Genomic DNA, 25,424 nt, shown 5'->3' on the forward strand with positions numbered 1-25,424 from the left:
TTTTTTTGGTCTGGGTGATCCCTTTGAGCACCATTGCGAACTTTAGCGTTTTGTCTCTGGATCGTACTGAAAAAACCAACTTTCATCACCAGTGATAAAACGGCTCAACAATATTCTGGATTGATTTCCGTTTGCTCTAACAGATCGGCTGCCACATTTCTCCAAGTTTCTCGCTGTTGTGGTGTGAGATTTTTGGGGACCATTTTTGCACAAATCTTTCTCATACCAAGATCTTCAGTTATTATTAGACAAACTGTTTCTCGATTGATGATCAGTTCTTCTTCAATCATTTTCATGGATAATCTTCGATCAGATCATACGAGTTCACGCACCCTGGCCAAGTTGTCATCTGTCCGTGTGGTTGATGATCATCCATTGCGGCCTTCACCTTCAGCATTCGTTCTGCCTTCACTAAACATTTTATGCCAACGAAAAACTTGAGCTCTTTACATAACCTCCTCTCCAAAAGCCTTCTGAAGCTTACCGTAAGTTGTCGACGCGTTTTCACTCAATTTAATGCAAAAAGAAATGGCATACCGTTGGGCAATATTATGCGTTTCCATTTCCGTGACGAGAGGCACTTGATTGTGTGAACCACAACATCCATTTAAATAAATTAGAATTCTATGGTGTCATGGACAGTGCTGCAAAATGGTTCAAGTCATACCTCGCTAACAGGAAACAAAGGGTGTCAGTGCAAGGGACTAGTGAATTAAGTCATCAGTCATCATCAGAATGGGAAGAAATTACATGTGGTGTCCCACAAGGATCCATCTTAGGGCCATTGCTTTTTCTTGTGTACCTTAATGATATCTCATCAGTTACACTGCCAGGAGCAGAGTTCGTTTTGTTTGCAGATGACACAAGTATTGCAATAAATAGTATGTCGAGTGTAGTTCTCGAAAGATCTGCTAATTATATTTTCATGGATCTTAATAAATGGTTTAAAGCCAACTCACTGACATTAAACTTCGAAAAGACTCACTATACGCAGTTCAGAACCTGTAAGAGGTTTCCACCCAGCATATGCATAAAGTATGAAGAAGAGCAGATAGAAGAGGTTGACAGTCTTAATTTCCTGGGATTACAACTTGATAATAAATTTAGTTGGCAGGAGCACACCACAGAACTGCAGAAACGCCTTAACAAATCTGTAATTGCAATTCGAATGTTAGCAGACAAAGGCGACATAAAAATGAAAAAGCTTGCATACTTTGCCTACTTGCATTCCATAATGTCGTATGGTATAATATTTTGGGGTAACTCTTCAAGTCAAACAAATGGTTTCAGAGTCCAAAAGCGTGTAATACGTATTATTTGTGGAGTAAATTCATGGAGGTCATGTAGAAACCTCTTCAAAAAACTGGGTATACTAACTACTGCCTCTCAGTATATTCAATCCTTAATGAAATTTGTCCTAAATAATATATCTCTTTTTCCAACAAACAGCTCAGTTTGTACATACAGTACCAGGAACAAAAATGATCTGCATAAGGACTTAAAGGCACTTACTTTAGTTCAAAAAGGGGTCCACTACTCAGGAACATTCATCTTCAATAATTTGCCAGCAAACATAAAAAATGTAGTTACACATGAAGATCAGTTTGAAAGGAGATTGAAGGATTTACTAGTGGCAAACTCTTTCTACTCCACTGACGAATTTTTTAATAGAAACAAATGATGTATTGTATATACTCATACTATTAATATTGTTATTTCAGCTTAAAAACAAGCAAAAAAATTTGACATGTTCCATATCCACGAGGATCTCCGCAGCACCGATCTATGGAACGAAAAACTAATCTAATCTAAGAGACGCAAACACATGTTAACTTATTACAGCACAACTCACGACTGATCGGTTGCAATGATGTCCCGCTTGGACTAGGATCAGCTTATAGACCAAGGTCAAAGATATTGTGCCTACGCAAGCCTGCAGGGTTGCCACATCTTGCAAAGAAAATCAGTCTCATTACTATATTGTCGCACCTCATATGAAACCATAGAGTAAATATCTCTGGAGTGAGCATTGCGTTCTGCACATGTTGTCAATATTAAACTAGGATTGTCACGTGTTTTCGGGACTTCGCTGTGCGTGTGTGCTTTCCTCAGAGTTTTAAGTTTATAATATCAAGAGTTTTTGTTGTGTTTTCACCGTTTGTTGATAGTGTAATAGCGATGGTGAATTACTGGTGTTGCTATGGATGCAAAGAAAAATATGTGAAAGGAGGGATAGTAACTTTTCATGGGTACTATGTTTAAAAATTTCGAGACGCATTATATTTAAGGCTTGATTCTGTAGACCTATTTTCCTACGATTTTATGACTATATAATAGATATTACGGCTTGTACAAAAGCTTACAAACAACTATCGTCCATGCATTTATCAGTGACTTATCGATTATGTATATAGATTTGAAAGACGGGAGACAGATAAATTCAATAGCGTGGGAGTCTGTAATTGTGTTCATATAATATGTGTGTCCAAACCTTTTTGTTTACTATAAAGTTACAGTAGGAGACCGTGTTAAGTGTGTCTAGGACATGGAGAATGATTATGTGTGATTTATATTTTAGTTACCCGACGGATGAACAACGAGTAAAGATGTGGCTCCATAAAATAAGGAGGAGTAATTTTGTCCCCACAAAATATTCCAAAGTATGTTCAAAACACTTTGAATAGGAATATTTAGAAAGAGAAAATTTTGGACGTGTGTGGCTGAAGATAGATGCTATACCAACTATTTTTAATTTTCCACAGCACCTACTACCAGTTTCTGCGTTCAGCTTAAATACATTTTCTGCACAAATCAAATAAAAAACACAATAGTGTAGCTAATCAAAGTACACATTCATCTTTGGGGTATTTTGCCTTCAATTTATTTTCTTCAACATTTGATTAAGAAGTGTAAAATGTTATTAGTAAACATGTCCCCAAACTCTTTCATTTGTGTCACTTTCCACTTCCCTTAGTGGTGTTATATGGGTTGACTGTTACATGACCAACTGTATTTGCTTTACATTACATTTATACTCCGATCGCCCTTTTTCCCCTTCTTACACAGTCTACTATATATTTAATAAACTGGGAGCAAGTACGTAAAATGCGTTAAAGAAACACTTCAAAGTGTCACCAGTAAGAAAAATTGTGCTTTAGGTCGCAAAAACGAGAAAATAAATACGCAGAAATAGCATAAAAAAGGACGAATTAGCAGGGATATAATCGTTAATGTGAGGCAAATTCGGTGTTTTTCGGACACTTGCAAAAGTACTAGCATACTGTGAAGTCGTTTTGCAAGACTATCACTGCAAAAATGTACGCCAGGCTCTGTAATACTATAAAGTGCCGTATCATAACGAAAACTACCAAAAATCGAGTGCATCTGAACTGTGACACCTATCGCAAAGAAGCAGAATGCAATATCACTTGCCCTTAAAATTTACGAAGCTGGTTTATTCCCGGTATCAAATGGATACTGTTAAAATGTCTGCGCAACATATATAAATAATCCATGACACGTACGAAAAGAATCCGTGTGTACTAGGGATGTAGTGACATTCGAAATATACAGAGTGCTATACGGACAAACACACGACGTCCCGAGAACACGTGACCAGGTCGGCAATGTATGTTGACAACACAAAATCTGTTCTGCGCATGTGAATGCTCACTCCAGAGATATTTACTCTATGCTGAAAACCTCGCAGTGGTTTAGGAAGACCAGTTGTAACTATGCGGGTTGCATAAAATGACAGCGGCAGGGGCACTTGAGTCGCCCTGTAGACTATATGCCTTTCGTTCACTTGCACGTACCGTCGCCGGTGTTTTAGTTTTTTCTACTCTTCCATGTGTGTGTGTGTGGTTCGCTTACTCACCGCCACGTGTCGCAGGCGTCGGTGCGCGGCGCGCTGGGGTCGCTGCTGCAGCTGGAGGTATCGGTGGGCATGCTGCTCATCTACGTGGTGGGTCCCTATGTGACGTACCACGCGCTGGCCGCGGTCTGCGTCGCCGTGCCCGCCGTCTTCGCCGCCGTCTTCTTCACCCGACCCGAGTCGCCCTACTTCTTCCTCTACCAGGGCAACGACGAGGCCGCCGAGCGGGCGCTGCGGGCCGTCCGCGGAGACGACGAGGACATATCCGCCGAGTTCAGCGACATGCAGGTAACTGCGCCCTATAGGCAGACGTCAACAGGCGTCACACGACACTTCATCTTTCACTCTGCAACTGCGTGCTGTTTCAAAACCTTTTTTCTTTACCTCATCAGTTCTCCGACCAGTTTGATGTGGCCCACTGCGGTGACTCTCGATATCCTCAATTATTTTGTTGGATATACTCTACAAGGCCCTGGGAGTAGACAACATTCCATTAGAAATACTGACAGCCTTGGGAGAGCCAGTCCAGACAAAACTCTACCATCTGGTGAGCAAGATGTATGAGACTGGCGAAATACCCTCACACTTCAAGAAGAATATAATAATTCCGATACCAAAGAAAGCAGGTGTTGACAGATGTGAAAATTACCGAACTGTCAGTTTAATAAGGCACAGCTGCAAAATACTAACTCGAATTCTTTACAGACGAATGGAAAAACTGGTAGAAGCGGACCTCGGGGAAGATCAGTTTGGATTTCGTAAAAATGTTTGAACACGTGAGGCAATACTGACCCTACGACTCACCTTAGAACAGAGATTAAGGAAAGGTAAACCTACGTTTCTAGCATTTGTAGACTTACAGAAAGCTTTTGAGAATGTTGACTGGAATACTTTCCTTCAAATTCTGAAGGTGGCAGGGGTAAAATACAGGGAGCGAAAGGCTATTTACAATTTGTACAGAAACCAGATGGCAGTTATAAGAGTCGAGGGGCATGAAAGGGAAGCAGTGGTTGGGAAGGGAGTGAGAAAGGGTTGGAGCCTCTCCCCAATGTTATTCAATTTGTATATTGAGCAAGCGCTATAGGAAACAAAAGAAAAATTCGGAGTAAGTATCAAAATCCATGGAGAGGAATTAAAAACTTTGAGGTTCGCCGATGACATTGTAATTCTGTCAGAGACAGAAAAGGACTTGGAAGAGCAGTTGAACGGAATGGACAGTGTCATGAAAGAAGGGTATAAGATGATATCAACAAAAGCAAAACGAGGATAATGGAATGTAGTCGAATTAAGTCGGGTCATGCTGAGGGAATTAGATTAGGAAAAAAATGGTTCAAATAGCTCTGAGAACTACGGGACTTAACATCTGAGGTCATCAGTCCCCTAGACTTAGAACTACTTAAACCTAAGGACATCACACACGTCCATGCCCGAGGCAGGATTCGAACCTGCGACCGTAGCAGTCGCGCGGTTCCGGACTGAAACGCCTAGAACCGCTCGGCCACACCGGCCGGCTTAGATTAGGAAATGAGACACTTAAAGTAGTAAAGGAGTTTTGATATTTGAGGAGCAAAATAACTGATTATGGTAGAAGTAGAGAGGATATAAAATGTAGACTGGCAATGGCGAGGAAAGCGTTTCTGAAGAAGAGAAATTTGTTAACATCGAGTATAGATTTAAGTGTCAGAAAGTCATTTCTGAAAGTATTTGTATGGAGTATAGTCATGTATGGAAGTGAAACATGGACGATAAATAGCTCGGACAAGAAGAGAATAGGAGCTTTCGAAATGTGGTGCTACAGAAGAATGCTGAAGATTAGATGGGTAGATCACATAACTAATGAGGAGGTATTGAATAGAATTGGGGAGAAAAGGATTTTTTTCGCAACTTGACAAGAATAAGGGATCGATTGGTAGGACATGTTCTGAGGCATCAAGGGATCACCAGTTTAGTATTGGAGGGCAGCCTCGAGGGTAAAAATCGTAGAGGGAGACCAAGAGATGAATACACTAAGCAGATTCAGAAGGATGTAGGTTGCAGTAGGTACTGGGAGATGAAGAAGCTTGCACAGGATAGAGTAGCATGGAGAGCTGCATCAAAGCAGTCTCAGGAGTGAAGGCCACAACAACAACAACAACTGCATTCTTGGCTTTCCCTACTGTTTTTGGTATCTACAGCTCCGTTTAGTACAGCCCGCACAGAATACCCTGGCTGGTATGTGCGCAGACGGCAGGGCACGCGTGGGGTGGGCGGTAGTAGTGGGGGCTGCGGCCAGGCGCTGTAGAGAAAATTCCGAGAGCTGGAGGGGAAGCATCGTTCTGAACTGAAGCCTACACACACATTTTTTTCTAAACATTAGGTGGGACACATCTGTGCTCACGCTTGCATGGTGACCATTCAAAAAGATCTGTCACTTTTGTTTCGGTTGGTATTTAGGAAGAATTTCTCTGAAGACGCTGGAATTTATTTCCTCCTGACTTGTTAACCATTTGTAACTTTCAAAGGAGCATTAAGAATGAGGAATTTTGAGTAAAACCTACAAATTTCTCTGGTTGCCATGTTAAAATTCGCTTCTTTTGACAAAACACAGTGGAGTTTACACAGTCTGGCCTCGCTAATATGTTTTGCAGAGGCAACTGCGAGAGAATTCTGAAACAGTGGTTGACTAAGTTTATTAAATCGCGAACAGAGGCAAAAGTAAGATCAGTACTTACAAAAACCCCTATCCTTGGTGCAAAATAAATTTGTAATGTCTTCACTTATTTTGTTCCGAAACCCATAGCGTTTCTCGTTTCACCAGCTATCGATGGCCCTTAAAAACTCTGTAGTTAGTGGAATAACACGTTAGATAATGAAATTTTGCGTAATAACGGTATGGAAAAATACTCTTCTTCTTCAATGAGATTTTCAGTCTGCAGCGGAGTGTGCGCTGATATGAAACTCCCTGGCTGATTAAACCTGTGTGCCGGACCGAGACTCGAACTCAGGACCTTTCCCTTTCCCGGGCAAGTGCTCTACCAATTGAGCTACCCAAGCACGACTCACACCCCGTCCTCAGCTTTACTTCTGCCAGTATCTCGTCTCTTACAGAAGTTCTCCTGCGAACCTTGCAGAACTAGCACTCCTGAGAGAAAGGATATTGCGGAGACATGGCTTAGCCACAGCCTAGGGGATGTTTCCAGAATGAGATTTTCACTCTGCAGCGAAGTGTGCGCTGATATGAAACTCCCAGGCTGATTAAACCTGCCGGATGGTGTGGCCGTGCGGTTAAAGGCGCTTCAGTCTGGAACCGCGTGACCGCTACGGTCGCAGGTTCGAATCCCGCCTCGGGCATGGATGTGTGTGATGTCCTTAGGTTAGTTAGGTTTAAGTAGTTCTAAGTTCTAGGGGACTGATGACCACAGAAGTTGAGTCCCATAGTGCTCGGAGCCATTTGAACCATTTTGATTAAACCTGTGTGCCAGACCGAGACTCGAACTCGGGACCTTTGCCATCCGGGGGCAAATGCTCTACCAAATGAACTACCCAAGCACGACTCACGCCCCGTCCTCACAGCTTTAATTCTGCCAGTACCTCGTCTCCTACTTTCGAAACTTTACAGAAGCTCGCCTGCGAACCTAACAGCACTAGCACTCCTGAAAGAAAGGATATTGCGGAGACATGGCTTAGCCACAGCCTACGGGATGTTTCCAGAATAAGATTTTCAGTCTGCAGCGGAGTGTGCGCTGATATGAAACTTCCTGGCAGATTAAACATGTGTACCAGACCGAGACTCGAACTCGGGACCTTTGCCTTTCGCGGGCGAATGCTCTACAAACTGAGCTACCCAAGCACGACTCACGCCCCGTCCTCACAGCTTTGTTTCAGGCGTGCTAGTTCTGCAAGGTTCGCAGGAGAGCTTCTGTAAAGTTTGGAAGGTAGGAGACGAGGTACTGGCAGAAGTAAAGCTGTGGGGACGGGGCGCGAGCTGTGCTGTGGCCCCTCAGATGGAGAGCGATTGCCCGCGGAAGGCAAACGTCCCGAGCTCGAGTCTCGGTCCGGCGCACAGGTTTAATCTGCCAGGAAGTTTGACTCTCCTTCTTGCTTGCTATCATCTGCCAAAATCTCATTGTGATATCTCAAACCGTTTATGAAATATGAGGAATTCTGGCCTTGTCACTGGAGCGGCGCGATCGCAAATGATGACACTACGTCAGATCAACTTTTTCGAGATAGGTGACAGAGAGGAACCTCCACCCAAGTCTAAAGAAAAATTCAGCACCATACGTTAGCTAAATTTCATATCTAGCCACGTGTTATGTAATATGCAGCAAACGCAAAAGCATGTTGACCTGTGTTTTTCATAGCAAATATTTCGAATTTCGCGCAGTGTCGTACTTCCTCGTAAATATCGCAATAACTATCACCGTCAACGAAGTGATGGGCACACCATCATGAACTTGACATATAAAGCTGCAAGTAAAGCAAAAATGAAATTTTTTACCGAATAGTTTCCGTAAAACCGTGTGAGCACGATTTCCGGGCGTGCTCCTCGATTCTGTCATCGCCGACTGGCCGAAAGGTGGCAAACACTGTCAGCCTTCCCTTCCAAACAAACGAATGAACTAGCCCTGCGCTTTCGACGAAAACTGGTCACTGTGCGTCAGCCACCGTATCTTGTGTGGACTCTACCATGGAAGCTATTCCCTGATGACTTAACGCATATCCTGTCATCCTGTCCGTTCTTCTTGTCAGTGTGTTTCACATATTTCTGTCCTCACTGATTCTGCAGGAAACTTCCTCATTTCTTATCTCATCAGTTCATCTAGTTTTCTACTTTCTTCCATAGCACCACATCACAAATGCTTTGATTTATTTCCTCTCAGCTTCCTCACTGTCCATGATTTCCTTTTATACAATGCTGTTCTACAGACGTAAATTTCTTCCTCAAATTAAGGTCAATGCTTGATACTAGCAGACTTATTTTGGCTGGGAATGCCATTTTCACCTGTGATACTCTGCTTTTTACCTCCTACTTTTGCTTTTCCGTCATATATTTTGCTTCGAAGGTAGCAGAACTCCTTAACTTCGTCTACTTCGTAGTCCCCAGTTTTGGTGATAATTTTGTCACTAAACTCATTTCTGCTATGTCCTACCCGTTCATCTTTCTTCACATTACTCTCTGTCGATATTATTTGCTCAGCAGACTGTTCATTTCCTTCAGTATCTCCTGTAATTCTTTCTCGCCGCACTGCAGATACCAATGCCATTAGCGAATCTTATCATTAACATCATCTTTCTTCACATTACTCTCTGTCGATATTCTTTGCTCAGCAGACTGTTCATTTCCTTCAGTATCTCCTGTAATTCTTTCTCGCCGCACTGCAGATACCAATGCCATTAGCGAATCTTATCATTAACATTGTTCCACCCCGCATTTTAATTCGAATCCTGAACATACCTTTTATTTCCGTCATTTCTTCTTCGATGACTAGTTGAACAATACGGTACTAAGGGTGCATCTCCTTCTTCGCCCTTCTTAATGCGAACTATTCCTTCTTTGTCTTTCATTGTTATTGTTCCTTCTTGGCTCTTATAAATATTGTTTAGCACCCGTCTTTCTATGTATCTTCCACCTAATTTTTGAGAATTTCGAACATCTTACAGTGTTAAACATTGAAGTTAAAATCTTCTGGGTTATTAGGCCGCGTCATATTTTTGCTAAACGATCGACGTTTCGACCGCTCTGCTGGGATCTTCTTCAGGATCTTGTGGTGTCCACCATAGAGTGCTCAACTACAGTGGACACCACAAGATCCCAGCAAAGGGTTCGAAACGTCGATAGTTTAGAAGAAATATGACGCGGCCTAACAAGTCAGAAGATTTTAATTTCAATGACAACGGCCACGAACGCCTGCAGATATATTATTACACATTTACTAACTCTTTTTAAAGGTCGAAAAATCCTTTCAAGGTGTTTCTACTTCACTATCACTTGATTATACTGTTGTGTGGCAAAATAAACGCAACCTTGCAAAATTTTGGTTTGTTGCTTTGATTTTGGACACCAGTGTACTTTTTATCAGACAGTTGTATACTCACACTCAAAACATAAGGATTCTGCAGTTAATGCATGATCTTAAAAGAAGTATGCTGTGCTCTTATCAGATCTTTACAAGCTATTTCATTATACGATCTCAAGAAACCATAGCTGGCTGGGTACCGAGATTTTTCAGGTTACCCACTAATGTACTGATAATAACTGCCGCTGTCTCTGAGTTTTTTCCTCCATCTACAGGAAACGAGGATGCCACTAATAATGTACAAGAAGCAAAGCATTCTACATGTTAGCGTCGTTTCCTTGAGGCTGTGTTCGTACTGTTGCAAATTACCCCGGGTGAACTTTTTTCATTGTGTATCCTATTATGTGGCAATAGTGTTGCAGGGAAATGATGTTCCCTTCTCCATACATCTCTTCCAAATGTCATCATTATCTCAGACAGCATCAATCAAACTTACCTTATAATCCAGACGCACACAGAATATCATTGCAACGTGATTGCACTGCTTCTGTCGGAGGAAGTATAAAGTTTGTTGGAAATTGCTAAGTACAGTCATTTTCAAATGTTGGGTGAGTACAGTCTGGGTAATTTGCACGATTTGAATCACGGTGCCTCAAGACATGATAATACAGAGAATCTAACTTCAATACTTATTGTTTTTAACCGTCAACGTCTGATTATGCTTCTTAACTAGTAAATTATGACAGCATTTGAAATTCGGTAACTAATAACACTGATTGAAAAAAGTCGCGACGCCATGAAAGAGTTGTGTCACATAACGAAGTTGGTAGGCGTGTTTCTACATCTGAAAGATGATATCTTTTCAAATTTCGCGCAATTCGCGTAAGAGGTACGCTAGTACCGCCACTATGAGGATAAACCTGTTTGCTTTAAGTACACGCGGCTATCTGCATGCTAGACGCACTGAACGAACGCTTGGAGTATTGGTCTGCGATGCGATTTCGCATGACAGCAGGGGCACTCTGGTGGTTAACCCATGCACCTTGACTGCAAATTTGTACGTCAGTCTAGTAATCCGACCTGCTGTGCTGCCATTCGTGAGCAGCATTCCATGGGGTGTTTTCCAGCTGGATAGCGCTCGCCCACGTAACGCTGTTGGAACCCAACGTGGTCTGCAGGCATGGAACTGCATCCCACAAAGTAGCATGCAGCACCTGTACAACACATTGCATCAGCGTTTGCATTCTTGCAATCAACATTCAGGCAGTTACATTGGTTATTAATACAACAGATCACTTTCGCAATGCCTTATCTCGCGCTTATGTTAACCTGTGGTCTTTCAATGTTAATCTCTTTAAATACCAGGGTCACTCCAAAAGAAATGCACACTATTTTTTTTTTAAATCCATCTTTTATTCTACATGTGTGAAAGTTTTACAGTGTGTAGATACATCCTTTAGGAACAATATTCTCATTTCTCCACATAATTTCCATCCCTCTCAACTGCCTTATGCCATCTTGGAACCAGCGCCTGTATACCCGCACGGTAAAATTCTGAACCAACCTGTTGGAGCCACTGTTTGGCAGCGTGCACAAGGGAGTCATCATCTTCAAACCTTGTTCCACGAAGAGAGTTTTTCAGTTCCAAAGAGATGATAGTCACATGGAGCCAGGTCGGAACTGTAAGTCGGGTGTTTCAGTGTTGTCCATCCGAGTTTTGTGATCGCTTCCATGGTTTTTTGACTGGCATGCGGCCGTGCATTATCGTGCAACAGCAAAACATCCTACTTTTGCCGATGTGGTCGAACACGACTCAGCCGAGCTTGAAGTTTCTTCAGTGTCGTCACACATGCATCAGAATTTATGGTGGTTCCACTTGGCATGATGTCCACAAGCAAGAGTCCTTCGGAATCGAAAAACACCGTAGCCATAACTTTTCCAGCAGAAGATGTGGTTCATGAATTTTTTTTTTTTTTTTTTGGTGAATTTGCATGATACCACTCCACTGATTGCCTCTTCGTCTCTGGTGAAAAATGATGGAGCCATGTTTCATCACCTGTCACAATTCTTCCAAGAAATTCATCTCCACCATTCTCGTACTGTCCCAAAAGATCGCTGCATACCGTTTTCCTTGTTTCTTTGTGAGCCACTGTTAACATCCTGGGAACCCACCTGGCACAAAACTTTTTTAACGCCAGCACTTTCAGTATTCTGCAAACACTTCCTTCCCCTGTCCCAACGTAGCGTGACAATTCGTTCATTGCGATGCATCTGTCATCAGTCACCAATTCGTTAACTCTCTGCACGTTGTCTGGAGTGCGTGCAGTACGAGGCCTGCCGCTGCGAGGACAGTCCTCAATATTGCCGTGCCCGCTTTCATCACGTAACCTACTTGCCCACCGACTAACTGTACTGCGATCGACAGCAGCATCTCCATACACCTTTTTCAGCCTCCTGTGGATGTTTCCCACTGTCTCGTTTTCACAGCACAGGAATTCTACGACAGCACATTGCTTCTGATGAAAGCCAAGTGTAGCAGCCATCTTGAAGACATGCTGTGATGGCGCCACAGGTTGAACTAAGTTTGAAAACAAACGGGAAGGATGTATTTACACACTATAAAACTTTCACATATGCAGAATGAAAACTGTATTTTTACAAAAACAGTGTGCATTTCTTTTGGAGTGACCCTCGTATGATACCTAGACAAATGTATTCCCGAAATTTCATTACTCTACATTAATTATTTTTTGATGTTACGTCGTTGGATGTGAAACACTGAAAATAAAAAAGTTTTGTTGCCCATGATAGCTGTTAGATAGGTAGCCTCCAATTAGGACCAGATGGCCACTTCATCCGTTTAGTATACGGACCATTCATGTTAGGGCTCTATTTCCGCAGTGCAGTCTGCAGTCTAATAGTTAATTCTCGGCAACCTTGCGGGTCCAGTAGTTCTCGTAAGATTAGGTGCATCATTTGGAAAATACACCGTTAGAAGCATTGCAAGTATTGGTTCAAATGGCTCTGAGCACTGTAGGAGTTAACATCTGAGGTCATCAGTCCACTAGACTTAGAAATACTTAAACCTAACTAACTAAGGACATCAAACATCCATGCCGGAGGCAGGATTCGAACCTGCGACCGTAGCAGCAGCGTGGTTCCGGACTGAAGTGCCTAGAACCGCTCGGGCACAACGGCCGGCTTGCAAGTATTCTGTGAATGCATCCAGTCCAAGCCTTCGAGGTGTTGATACCGGCCAACATAGCTGTCAGCCTGTTGGTTGCGGAAAGTGAGACGATAGAGTTCAAATCACGAATAATATTGCATTAACTTCCTGTTCCCAAGCCACCGTGAAGGAATGAATCTATAGTAAAGTACATTAATACAAATAGAGCCGCGCGGGATTAGCCGAGCGGTCTGCGGCGCTGCAATCATGGACTCTGCAGCTGATCCCGGTGGAGGTCTGAGTCCTCCCTCGGGCATGGATGTGTGTGTTTGTCCTTAGAATAATTTAGGTTAAGTAGGGACTGATGACCTTAGCAGTTAAGTCCCATAAGATTTCACACACATTTGAACATTTTTTTGAACAATGCAAATAGAGGCATGAGCGGTTTCATAACGAGACGTGGGCTACGTTCCCTCTATTTATCGAGAAATCGCGCCGCGTAGGGTCTACAATTACGCAAAAGTTAATGAGCGCAACTGGTAATGTCTGTGTATAGCGTAATATGTACGCCGCTATTTGCGTTTGTTTCATATGTTTCTTCATACACGACGTCGCCTTTATCGCTAAATACATTAGTCTGGAGGGCGTTGGCTGTTTTTGTTTACGTTTCGGTTGCGCAAGCGGATGACCTCGAGATATATGATGGTCAGTAGAAGGCCAAATATCATTTGGAGGCACTTCGATTCCTTTTCTACCGCACAAAATTACGCCACTGTACATTCAAATGCTTTCGGCGTGCTTGCTTCTCTCTCGAATCTCTTGACGCTAAAACGTGAAGAATCCAAATGCATCTGATTGAACTGGTTTGATTTCATAACAACAGTAAAAGCGACTTATTTCGTCCGCAGTTTGCTGTCAGTTTAGATATTAGCGCTGCAGTGGACTGCACAGATATCATTCGAAACTGTCCAGACTCCTAGCCATACTCGTTGAACAGAAACCTACAAGTAGTACAATGCCAGCATATTATAAACTTCGGTTTCTCGCTTCTGTTTGTAAGCTTATTTGTAGTTTCGAAGTGCAGTTGCCGCAAAGCATGGCAAAAGTTAAGTCAGTTGGGACCTAGGATTTCAATGCAGATACGTGTGATAGACTTCTCGTCAACTTCAGGTTTACGCATTTATTACCCAGCCGTGTATTAAAAAGTCATTACTTTTTCCTTTCTCTTTATTTTAGAGGTTACAGTAAAACAGTTTCCCAAATTAAAAAAGTAAACTTTATCTAATCCTATCTTTCCCTCCTCCAACATATTTTTAAAATTTGGTGTGACTAAATATCTGTTCCAGAAAATTATTTTTCCTTTTAGAATATTTGCTACGAGGTTTATTTGCTCGCCGATTTGTTATAAAATATATTCACTGGATTTTCTTTCTGTATGAATGGTCCTCGTTATTCTTCTCCAAAGCTACAGTTCAGCACATTTAGGCAAATAGAGGCACACTCGAAATGAGCGTTTGACAAACTGTCTGTTTTTCTATACTAAAAGATTTGTTCGCTAATAATTCTCTTCTTTTTAAGCATTTTTTGTTGTTGTAATTCTTTTATGATTGCACTTGTTGCCTTCCTTAATTAAGATCCCTAATATTACAATTTATTAAGTTTTATTATTTATATTTTTCAGTTTTATAGTCAGATGCCGAAATCTTTGCTTTGCTTCCAAACATTGTTTTGTTGGTCAGCTTTACTGCTAGTTTTAAGTACAACCTTCTTTAAAATCGTTGAAAATTCGATTCTCAGATCCTACTATGAGGTGAAATTCAGCTGCAAATCTCATGTACTGTATCTGTAAGGGGCTGTAAGTACTAAACTGACAGATGTTTACGGTACGTCGCAGACAACCAGCAAAAGGTAGCAACTATGTCTTACATGCAGTACAGCATTAGTTACGTTTTTTCGTGCGTATCAGAAGGTTTTATTCCCATTAGCAAGAGTTTGCATTAGCACTGGATATGATGTCTCTTTTCCTCTATGTGTCTCTAACCGCAATCTGAAAACACACAACAACAAAAAATCTTGGAATTTTAGATGTCGGTGTTATGAATCATTATCTATTGTATACCCACCTATAGGCCTTGCGCATACTGAAATTCAATACACGCAATACACTATTCACACCGTTTGGTAAAATACACATTTATAACCACAGAGGAAAAAACTAAAATATTGTTGAAACATAGTAGTATTAAAATAGATTGCAAATCATAATCGTTATTTTAAACAGTTATTGCTGTTACTGACAGCAACTTCAAGTGACATTCTAATGTGAATATAAATGTAATCCACAAAAATGGAACAACTTTGTCTGTACTCTTTGGTACATAGTACTATGTTATGATTTAACGAAAACGGTGTGAATAATGTGTTACGTATTTTTGAATTTCTGTGTGACGAACGAGCGATAAAATGTGTTAGAAGCTAAGTAAATAATAGGTAAATCTGTCTATATATATATATATATATATATATATATATATATATATATATATATATATAAGAAAGGTACGAAAACTTTAGCAGGCTCCCGGAAGCGATTAAAAGATATACGCATGATACAGAGCGGACTGTGCAAATAAATTTTAGCTGTGCTTTCAGATCCCAATCTAATCACCACTTTGCAAATTGTGATGTATTCCTAAAGGAGTGACGAATATGTGGAACAATGTTGGTTGTGAAAGTCATTGTTGCACGTTCCATTGGTAGCAGCTTAAGGTGTGCTCTTTGGTCACAACGTAACCGTCACAAACCGGCGACTGTGACCGAGCGGTTCTAGGCGCTTCAGTCCGGAACCGCGCTACTGCTACGGTCGCAGGTTCGAATCCTGCATCGGGCATAGATGTGTGTGATGTCCTTAGGTTAGTTAGGTTTAAGCGGCTCTAAGTTCCAGGGGACTGATGGCCTCAGATGATAAGTCTCATAGTGCTCAGAGCCATTTGAACAATTTGTAACCGTCACACGGACGTCGCTACCGATTTTGAGGAACACTGTGCGAAGTGCGCCGCGTAACGACTCACAGCAAAAAAGGGCATTTTTACAAAATAATAGCCCGTCAAATATAATTTAGTTCATGTATTTTCCGTAAGAAGCGCTGGATCTGGGACGATTGGAAACTAATTCGTAGATTAAACGAAAGAGGCGCAACCATTGTCTTTGTTTATCCTTTCGAAGCTTCCTACAGACCATTCTAACAGTCTGCTAACAAGATTTAGCCCGAAAAATATAGTTTCACCACAGCAGCATCTAAAATTCCAAGATCGATATTTCGTATTGAAGTAAGACCATAATAAGACGGCTGCACGGAAAGAGGAACAGAGCAACATATCAGCGGACCTCATATCCCAGAGCCGTAGCTGTTTTCTTTTATGATCTCGTCTAACGGAAATTAAACGCACAAACATATATCTTTTAGCAAAACATTTAACCATAGGTGTATACGATAGTGTACGAAGCTGCTTTAGGCAGTCAGTGTTATGATGTTCTCCAAAGAGAAACAAGGAAACAATTAATTTTAAAAATCGTAAATATGGACCCAGTTTTATAGATCCTCCATTTTGGAAGGAATTTCTTTTGAATTTCGAAAAAAAGCCCATGCCTGCAAAGGTAAACGAAATGGAAGAGTAGGCCTTATGAACCTTAAACGTAGCGACATACAGGGTATCCCAAAAAGAATGACCCGATTTTACATAGAACTATGTATTACGAAGAAGTGCTTAACACCAACAAATTGCATACTAAATTACTCCGAAAAGACAGAAGGTCATAAAAATTCATTAGAAATGTTCAAAATGTCCTCTATTGGCCGCAAGGACGACATCTAGCCGATAGCCGAATTCATCCCAAACTGAGCGTATAGTGTCTTCTGTCACTGAAGCTACAGGAGCTGATATTCTGGTTTTTAGTTCATCAATGTCACGAGGTACGGGAGGAACATAAACACATTGTTTAACATATCCCCACAGGAAGAAATCACTTGGTGTTAAATCAGGGGACCTAGGAAGCCAAGGTGTAAAGCCTGGTCTCGCGGTCTTGTACGCCCTATGCAACGTTGAGGCACGTTGGTATTGAGGAAACTGCACACGTTGTTGTGCCAGTGCGGTGGTGATCCATCTTGCTGATAGATGAAATTGTCAGAGCCAAGTTGTGGGAATATCCAATTCCGTAGCATTGCAAGATATGATTGTCCTGTTATAGTTTCTTCCTCAAAAAAGTACGGTCCATAAACCTTGCTTTGCGAAACATCACAAAAAACATTCACTTTTGGTGAATCACGTTCGTGTTCAATTGTTTGATGAGGATATTCGAGCCCCCATACACGCACATAATGACGGTTAACCTTACCGCTAATAAGGAAAGTTGTCTCATCGCTGAATATCAGCCGTGACATACAAGTGTCATCATCCATGACCTCTAGAACAGCACTGCTAAAGTCCACTCGCTTCACTTTGTCAGTATCTCGAAGAGTTTATACCAGTTTTAATCGGTACGGTTTGAGGGCTAAACGACGCCGTAACACACGCCACACTATCATGCGCGGTAATGTAAGTTCTCGGCTAGCACGACGCTGAGACTTGGGGGGGCTCCGCTCAAATGCTCGTCGGATTTGTTCCACTGTTTGTTCAGGAACGCGTGGCTGGCCAGGACTTTTGCCTTTACAGAGGAACCCTGTTTCTTCAAGCTGTTTATGAAGTGTCGGCAGAAGTGCCAACACCGTGTTGTTTGAGGAAGCCGAAATGCACGCTATAAGCTCACGCAGGATGGCGTGAGGTCTGAAACAGGATACGTAATGAATGCTATAAAGAAAAGTACGTAGCGGCTGGAATACTTAACTTTAATCCACAATTGGTGAACATTGGTCTTGTTACTGTACATGCTTCATTAGATACATAGCAAAGGATAAATGGCGCCTTGCTAGGTCGTAGCAGTTGACTTAGCTGAAGGCTATGCTAACTATCGTCTCGGCAAATGAGAGCGTAGTTGTCAGTGAACCGTTCCTTGCAAAGTCGGCTGTACAACTGCGGCGAGTGCCAGTACGTCTCTATAGACCTGCCGTGTGGCGGCGCTCGGTCTGGATTCACTGATAGTGGCGACACGCGGGTCCGACGTATACTAGCGGACCGCGGCCGATTTAAAAGCTACCACCTAGCAAGTGTGGTGTCTGGCGGTGACACCACAGTTTATACCACCGTCTAATGTTCTTTGGTGATGGTGGTTTAGCAGGAAAACGAATATGAACTGCTATCACTGATTGAGTACGATTAAATTCAATGACACAATACGCCTTCTGTCGCGCGGACACCATATTGCGCGAGACTGATTACACACTCCAGGTCAGCGCTCATAGCGACATCTAGCGGATTTTTTCTGAAACTCTAGACCGTGCCGATTACATCTAGCGCTGTTTCAGTTACCTAGTTAAATTTGTTTCAATATTATTACAAGTTAAAATAGGGTCATTCTTTTTGGGACATCCTGTACTATGCGCAAAATAGTACTGAAGTCTACTCAGTTAACGAAGACCCGAGGACGGACCAAAACTTCTTTTGACCAGTAATAGCACAATCACACGTGTCTCAAGGATAACCGTTTATAGCACAACAACGTACAGGGACAGAAAAACCGTTTTGTTGAAAGTTCCAGGGTTTCTTTCCTGAAGGAAAAAAATTAAGGATTCTAAGCGGACTTTGTGTAGTTCGTACGATTGTGCCGGTCCTGCCTGTTGGTCCGGGCTCAACCACTGCTCAAAGGTTTAAACAAAAGTTGTATATTTGTTACATACACTCAAAGATCTTGTCTCCAACTAGCACTTTTCCTTGGTCTGAAAAAAAATAGGATGGAGGAAGGGAGAAGGTTTATGACAAGACAGAACGTAGATGAAGTAATAGGACGTTCAGTATTGTTTGACAAATATCATCTCCAAGGATGCGACAGTTTGATTCGTAATAAACAAGAATTGCTGTCAATCAAATCAACCAAAACACAACACCCTTCCCACGCCCCCCTCCCCCGTTGTCACTTCGTCACATTCACTTGTTGACTCCTACAGTACTTTGTAAGCGCACTGAAGCATACTACTGACCTTATTCAGGACGTTTACCCTTTCTCCAGCACTGGTTCTCTTTGATCTGCAGCACGAATAGTGAAAGTAATAAGCATTGTTTGAGTTGGCAGTGTGAAGTCTGTCGAGTCAGGTGGACGTTGATGAGTTGTGAGGTATGTGGTCTCATTAAAGATATTACAACGAATGTAATACAGTTAGTTAACAGGAGATAGATAAAACAATGTAGCGAATGGTTTACACAGAATGTCTCTTTATGTTGAATTCTTTTATGTAACTGGAAGAGTGATCGATAGTAATGGACTTAACGTGAATGAAAAGTGCAATTACAGTTTCGATACCTTTTATGTAAGAACTAGAAACCCTTGACTGATAAATAATAATAAATTCCAAGAAGTTTATGAAACTTGTACTGTTGTTATTTAATATTTTACCAGTTAGTTATAGTACATACTAATAATGATGACTTTAACATTGATCGTACCGATCAGGGGGGACGATCACGAAAATCGAATAAGACAGGTGGACGTGAGTTCCATTACTAATTAAACAGCCTGATTGTCGAATGCTAATTGAACTGTGATGACAATTTGCTAATGCCGCTGGTTATATTGTGTTTGTAATTTTGGGTTTTTCTTTTATTTTAAGCTCGTCCGTCTGTATGCTACAATTCTCACATTGTTATGTGATCCTATCTGCAGTTCTGTCCTACATCTATTGTTGTACTTACTGTATGATGAACGGTGTTTGCTCTTTAAAGTTTTGTCTTTTCTATAGGAGCATATGTATGTTTCTCATAACGTTGCTGTGTAGTGCTGTTTGAAATTCTGCTCCAATGTCATTGTCATCACTGCAGTCGGCTGTCTGGTGTTTGTCTACTTGCACTTTTATCTCACTGTAAGAGTGTGCTTATATGCTAACTTCATAATGTTATGCTATCCTGCTTTTTTGCTACTATGTTTCATTGGCTCTATATAGTCATTGTTGGCTGTATGGTCCTTGTAACCGTAAGCCAAAATAAAGAAATTAATAGAGAAAAAATAATTTGCTAGCACATAGCTGGTAAGTTGGAAATGGAAATACATTCGTGACATATCTGAAGAACGTAACTGCTGCAGTACTTTGTTAACTCAAAAAATGTTGACACAATTATTTTCAGCTATAATGGGTTTGTGCACCGTGACTGTGTGGGATAATTATTTATTTCATGTTTCTGCTACCAGTCAGTTTTTATTTTATCCTTAATCATATAAAAGCCTTTCACACAATTTTCGTAACACATAACTCATGCAAATCTATCTGCATCCTATACAGGCTCTGATATACAGTGTCAACCACAAAGAAGAAAACTAGCAGAAGACAACACAGAAGAAGATTTCGATTTCTAGCCATACACTGCCCCCCTCCTTTCCCCCGAATGCCACACCAGCAGCTACAGTAAAAAACAATGGACAAAGAGTTGTAGATTAATCTAGTTTAAGACTTTTTATTTTTAAGTAATTTTTCTCCATATGTATGTACGAGGGGGGGACCCAAAAGAAACCGGATTGTTGTCATAAAAAATTTATTAATGAACCTTTTTACAAAATTACTTCAGTCACCTTCAAAATACTCTCCATTACATGCGATGCACTTGTCAAGTCCCTTTTCCCACTGTTGGGAGCATGTTTGGAACTCTTCAAGTTTGATATTGTCCAGTGCCCTTTGCGAAGCTGTTTTTACCGCCTCCACATCGTCATAACGCTCCCCTTTTAGCGTTTTTTTTCATTCGTGGAAATAGGAAGAAGTCGCACTGGGCTAGGTCCGGCGAATACGGAGCGTGGGAAACGACAGACCACCTCTGAGATGCCAAATAGTGGGTCACTCGTAAGGCCGTGTGTGCTGGAGCGTCGTCGTGATGCAGAAACCAGTCACCTGATCGCCAAAGTTCCGGGCTTTCCTACTCACATCCTCTCGCAGACGCCTTAAAACATCCAAGTAAAAGTGCTGGTTAACAGTCTGGCCAGGGGGTACGAATTCCAGATGCACAATTCCACGAACATAAAAAAAGACAATGATCATCGTCTTCACCATTTGACCTCACTTGCCATGCTTTTTTTGGTCTGGCAGAGTTAGGAGTCCTCCACTGGCTTGACGCTTGCTCGTTTTCTGGATCATACCCGTAACACCAACTCTCATCCCCTGTAATGACTTTGTTCAAGACGTTTGGATCAAGTGCAATCTCTGTTTTAAAGTCCTGACACACATTCATGCGGATGGTTTTTTGCTCCTGTGTGTGAAGGCGCGGAACAAATTTAGCAGCAACACGTCTCATGTGCAAATCCTCACTCAAAGTCCGCTGGCACGAGCTCCAACTGATTCCTGTCTCTGCTAAAATTTGGTCGATCGTTTGGCGACGATCCTCGTTGATCTTTTCGCGCACCTTTTCAATGTTCTCCTCATTTCGCGATGTTGAAGGGCGTCCAGAACGAGCTCGGTCTTCAACACACATCTCACCACGTTTAAAGAGCCCAAACCACTCGAAAACCTGTGTGCGGCTCATAGCGTCCTCCTGGAAAGTTTCTTGAAGCATTGAATGTGTCTCCGTTGCAGTTTTTTTAAGCAGGAAACAAAATTTCACACACACATTCTTTGTTCTTTTAAAGTTGCCATAACGACTTCGCAGAGGTAACCTGCCAACAGTCAGAGAAACACAATACCACACCTGCACGTTCAGCTCTATACGAGGGGTCTCCAAACTACGGCCCGCGGGCCGAAACCGGCCCGCGTCAGCTGGCCGAACATCCCCGGTATCCGGCCCGCCAAATATTTGAGGTGCTACCTATACTGCCAACAACTGAGTTTCGAGGCCTATCGCGGCCAATACACCGCGACATTGGCTCTGCCACTCGCTACGAGACTACATAACTAAACTTATTGTTGCGCCGCTTGAAATAACAATGCGTTGACATACTCTACCTCTGTTACGTCTTGCAGTAATAGTGTTGCTAACAATGATTTTGAGATTTCGTTAACTTTGCAGGACGCTTTCGTGAAGAATGTGCAGTGACATACTTTTTTGTCGGTGAAATTCGCCAGAGTAAAATACGCCAGAATTTCGGTCAGGTACGTCCAACAACCAAAATTATGTAATTAAATAAAAATCATAGTTCATTTCAGTGCTAGCTATTCCCACAACCTTAGATTTTTGCGATTTCATCTTTCCTTTAGCCTTACATTACGGTGGTCGTGGAGTGCTAGGTGCTTTAATCCCTCTAGGTAGATCTTGGCCCTTATGACTTCGTGGAGGAGTCAATGTGGCCCTCGGACTAAAAAGTTTGGAGACCCCTGCTCTACACTGACGCCGTCTGCGCAGCTGTTTCATGAAGGTCTCTACTAACACCATCTAGCGTGAGAACCCTGCACTATGTCTACGAGTGGCAGTGTCCTCGGAGTCCAGTTCCTTTTGGGTCCCCTCTCGTATGTACAAACGCCTGAAGATGAACAGAACATGTTCGAAACGCGTTGCATTATATTAGATTAAGCGTAAAATGTGTTGTTGTTGTTGTCTTCTGTCCTGAGAGTGGTTTGATGCAGCTCTTCACGCTACTCTATCCTGTGCAAGCCTCTTCATCTCCCAGTACTTACTGCAACCTACATCCTTCTGACTCTGCTTAGTGTATTCATCTCTTGGTCTCCCTCTACGATTTTTACCCTCCACGCTGCCCTCCATTGCTAAATTTGTGATCCCTCCATGCCTCAGAACATGTCCTACCAACCGGTCCCTTCATCTTGTCAAGTAGTGCCACAAACTCCTCTTCTCCCCAATTCTATTCAATACCTCCTCATTAGTTATGTGATCTACCCATCCAATCTTCACCATTCTTCTGTAGCACCACATTTCGAAAGCTTCTATTCTCTTCTTGTCTAAACTATTTATCGTCCATGTTTCACTTCCATACATGGCTACACTCCATACAAATACTTTGAGAAACGACTTCCTGACACTTAAATCTATACTCGATGTTAACAAATTTCTCTTCTTCAGAAACGCTTTCCTTGCCATTGCCAGTCTACATTTTATATCCTCTCTACTTCGACCATCATCAGTTATTTTGCTCCCCAAATAGCAAAATTCCTTTACCACTTCTTTAAGCGTCTCATTTCCTAATCTAACTCCCGCAGCATCACCTGATTAAATTTGACAACAGTCCATTATTCTCGTTTTGGTTTTGTTGATGTTCATCTTATATCCTCCTTTCAAAACACTGTCCATTCCGTTCAACTGCTCTTCCAAGTCCTTTGCTGTCTCTGACAGAATTACAATGTCATCGGCGAACCTCAACGTTTTTATTTCTTCTCCATGGATTTTAATACCTACTCCGAATTTTTCTTTTGTTTCCTTTACTGCTTGCTCAATATACAGATTGAATATTATTGGGGAGAGGCTACAACCCTGTCTCACTCCCTTCCCAACCACTGCTTCCCTTTCGTGTCCCTCGACTCTTATAACTGCCATCTGGTTTCTGTACAAATTGTAAATAGCCTTTCGCTCTCTGTGTTTTACCCCTGCCACCTTTAGAATTTGAAAGAGAATATTCCAGTCAACATTGTCAAAGGCTTCCTCTAACTCTACAAATGCTAGAAACGTAGGTTTGCCTTTCCTTAATCTTTCTTCTAAGATAAGTCGTAAGGTCAGTATTGCCCCACATGTTCCAACATTTCTACGGAATCCAAACTGATCTTCCCTGAGGTCGGCTTCTACCAGTTTTTCCATTCGTCTGTAAAGAATTCGCGTTAGTATTTTGCAGCTGTGACTTATTAAACAGATAGTTCGGTAATTTTCACATCTGTCAACACCTGCTTTCTTTGGTATTGGAATTATTATATTCTTCTTGAAGTCTGAGGGTATTTCGCCTGTCTCATACATCTTGCTCACCAGATGGTAGAGTTTTGTTAGGACTGGATCTCCCAAGGCTGTCAGTAGTTCTAATGGAATGTTGTCTACTCCCGGGGCCTTTCAGTGCTCTGTCAAACTCTTCTCGCAGTATCATATCTCCCATTTCATCTTCATCTACATTGTCTTCCATTTCCATAATATTGTCCTCACGTACATCGCCCCTATATAGACTCTCTATATACTCCTTCCACCTTTCTGCTTTCCCTTCTTTGCTTAGAACTGGGTTTCCACCTGAGCTCTTGATATTCATACAAGTGGTTCTCTTATCTCCAAAGGTCTCTTTAATTTTCCTGCAGGCAGTATCTATCTTACACGCAGTGAGATATGCCTCTACATCCTCTAGCCATCCGTGCTTAGACATTTTACACTTCCTGTCGATCTCATTTTTGAGACGTTTGTATTCCTTTTTGCCTGCTTCATTTACTGCATTTTTATGTTTTCTCCTTTCATCAATGAAATTCAATATTTTTTCTGTCACCCAAGGATTTCTACTAGCCCTCGTCTTTTTACCTACTTGACCCTCTGCTGCCTTCACTGCTTCATCCCTCAAAGCTAGCCATTCTTCTTCTACTGTATTTCTTTCCCCCATTTCTGTCAATTGTTCCCTTATGCTCTCCCTGAAACTCTGTACAACCTCTGGTTTAGTCAGTTTATCCAGGTTCCATCTCCATAAATTCCCACCTTTTTGCAATTTCTTCAGTTTTAATCTACAGTTCATAACCAACAGATTGTGGTCAGAGTCCACATCTGCCCCTGGAAATGTCCTACAATTTAAAACCTGGATCCTAAATTTCTGTCTTACCATTATATAATCTATCTGAAACCTGTCAGTATCTCCAGACGTCTTCCATGTGTACAACCTTCTTTTATGATTCTTGAACCAAGTGTTAGCTATGATTAAGTTGTGCTCTGTGCAAAATTCCACCAGGCGGCTTCCGCTTTCATTTCTTACCGCCAATCCATATCACCTACTACGTTTCCTTCTCTCCCTTTTCCTACTACCGAATTCCAGTCACCCATGACTATTAAATTTTCGTCTCCCTTCACTATCTGAATAATTTCTTTTATTTCGTCACACATTTCTTCAATTTCTTCGTCATCTGCAGAGCCAGTTGGCATATAGACCTGTACTACTGTCGTAGGCGTGGGCTTCGTGTCTATCTTGGCCATAACAATGCGTTCGCTGTGCTGTTTGTAGTAGCTTACCCGCAATCCTATTGTTTTATTTATTATTAAACCTACTCCTGCATTACCCCTATTTGATTTTGTATTTATAATCCTGTATTCACCTGACCAGAAGTCTTGTTCCTCCTGCCACCGAACCTCACTAATTC

At 41.8% G+C, this 25,424-nt stretch overlaps 1 protein-coding gene across 1 annotated transcript in view; it reads left to right on the forward strand.

The window, feature by feature from the left end:
- LOC124606585 (facilitated trehalose transporter Tret1-like) overlaps positions 1-25,424 on the forward strand; it is an 89,528-nt gene that overhangs the window by 35,738 nt on the left and 28,366 nt on the right. The window contains exon 3 of the mRNA XM_047138570.1: positions 3,893-4,162. Within this exon, the coding sequence (XP_046994526.1) occupies positions 3,893-4,162 (270 nt within the window). The remainder of the gene's footprint in view (positions 1-3,892; positions 4,163-25,424) is intronic.

This window comes from Schistocerca americana, chromosome 3 (assembly GCF_021461395.2).
Source record: "Schistocerca americana isolate TAMUIC-IGC-003095 chromosome 3, iqSchAmer2.1, whole genome shotgun sequence".
NCBI lineage: Eukaryota > Metazoa > Arthropoda > Insecta > Orthoptera > Acrididae > Schistocerca > Schistocerca americana.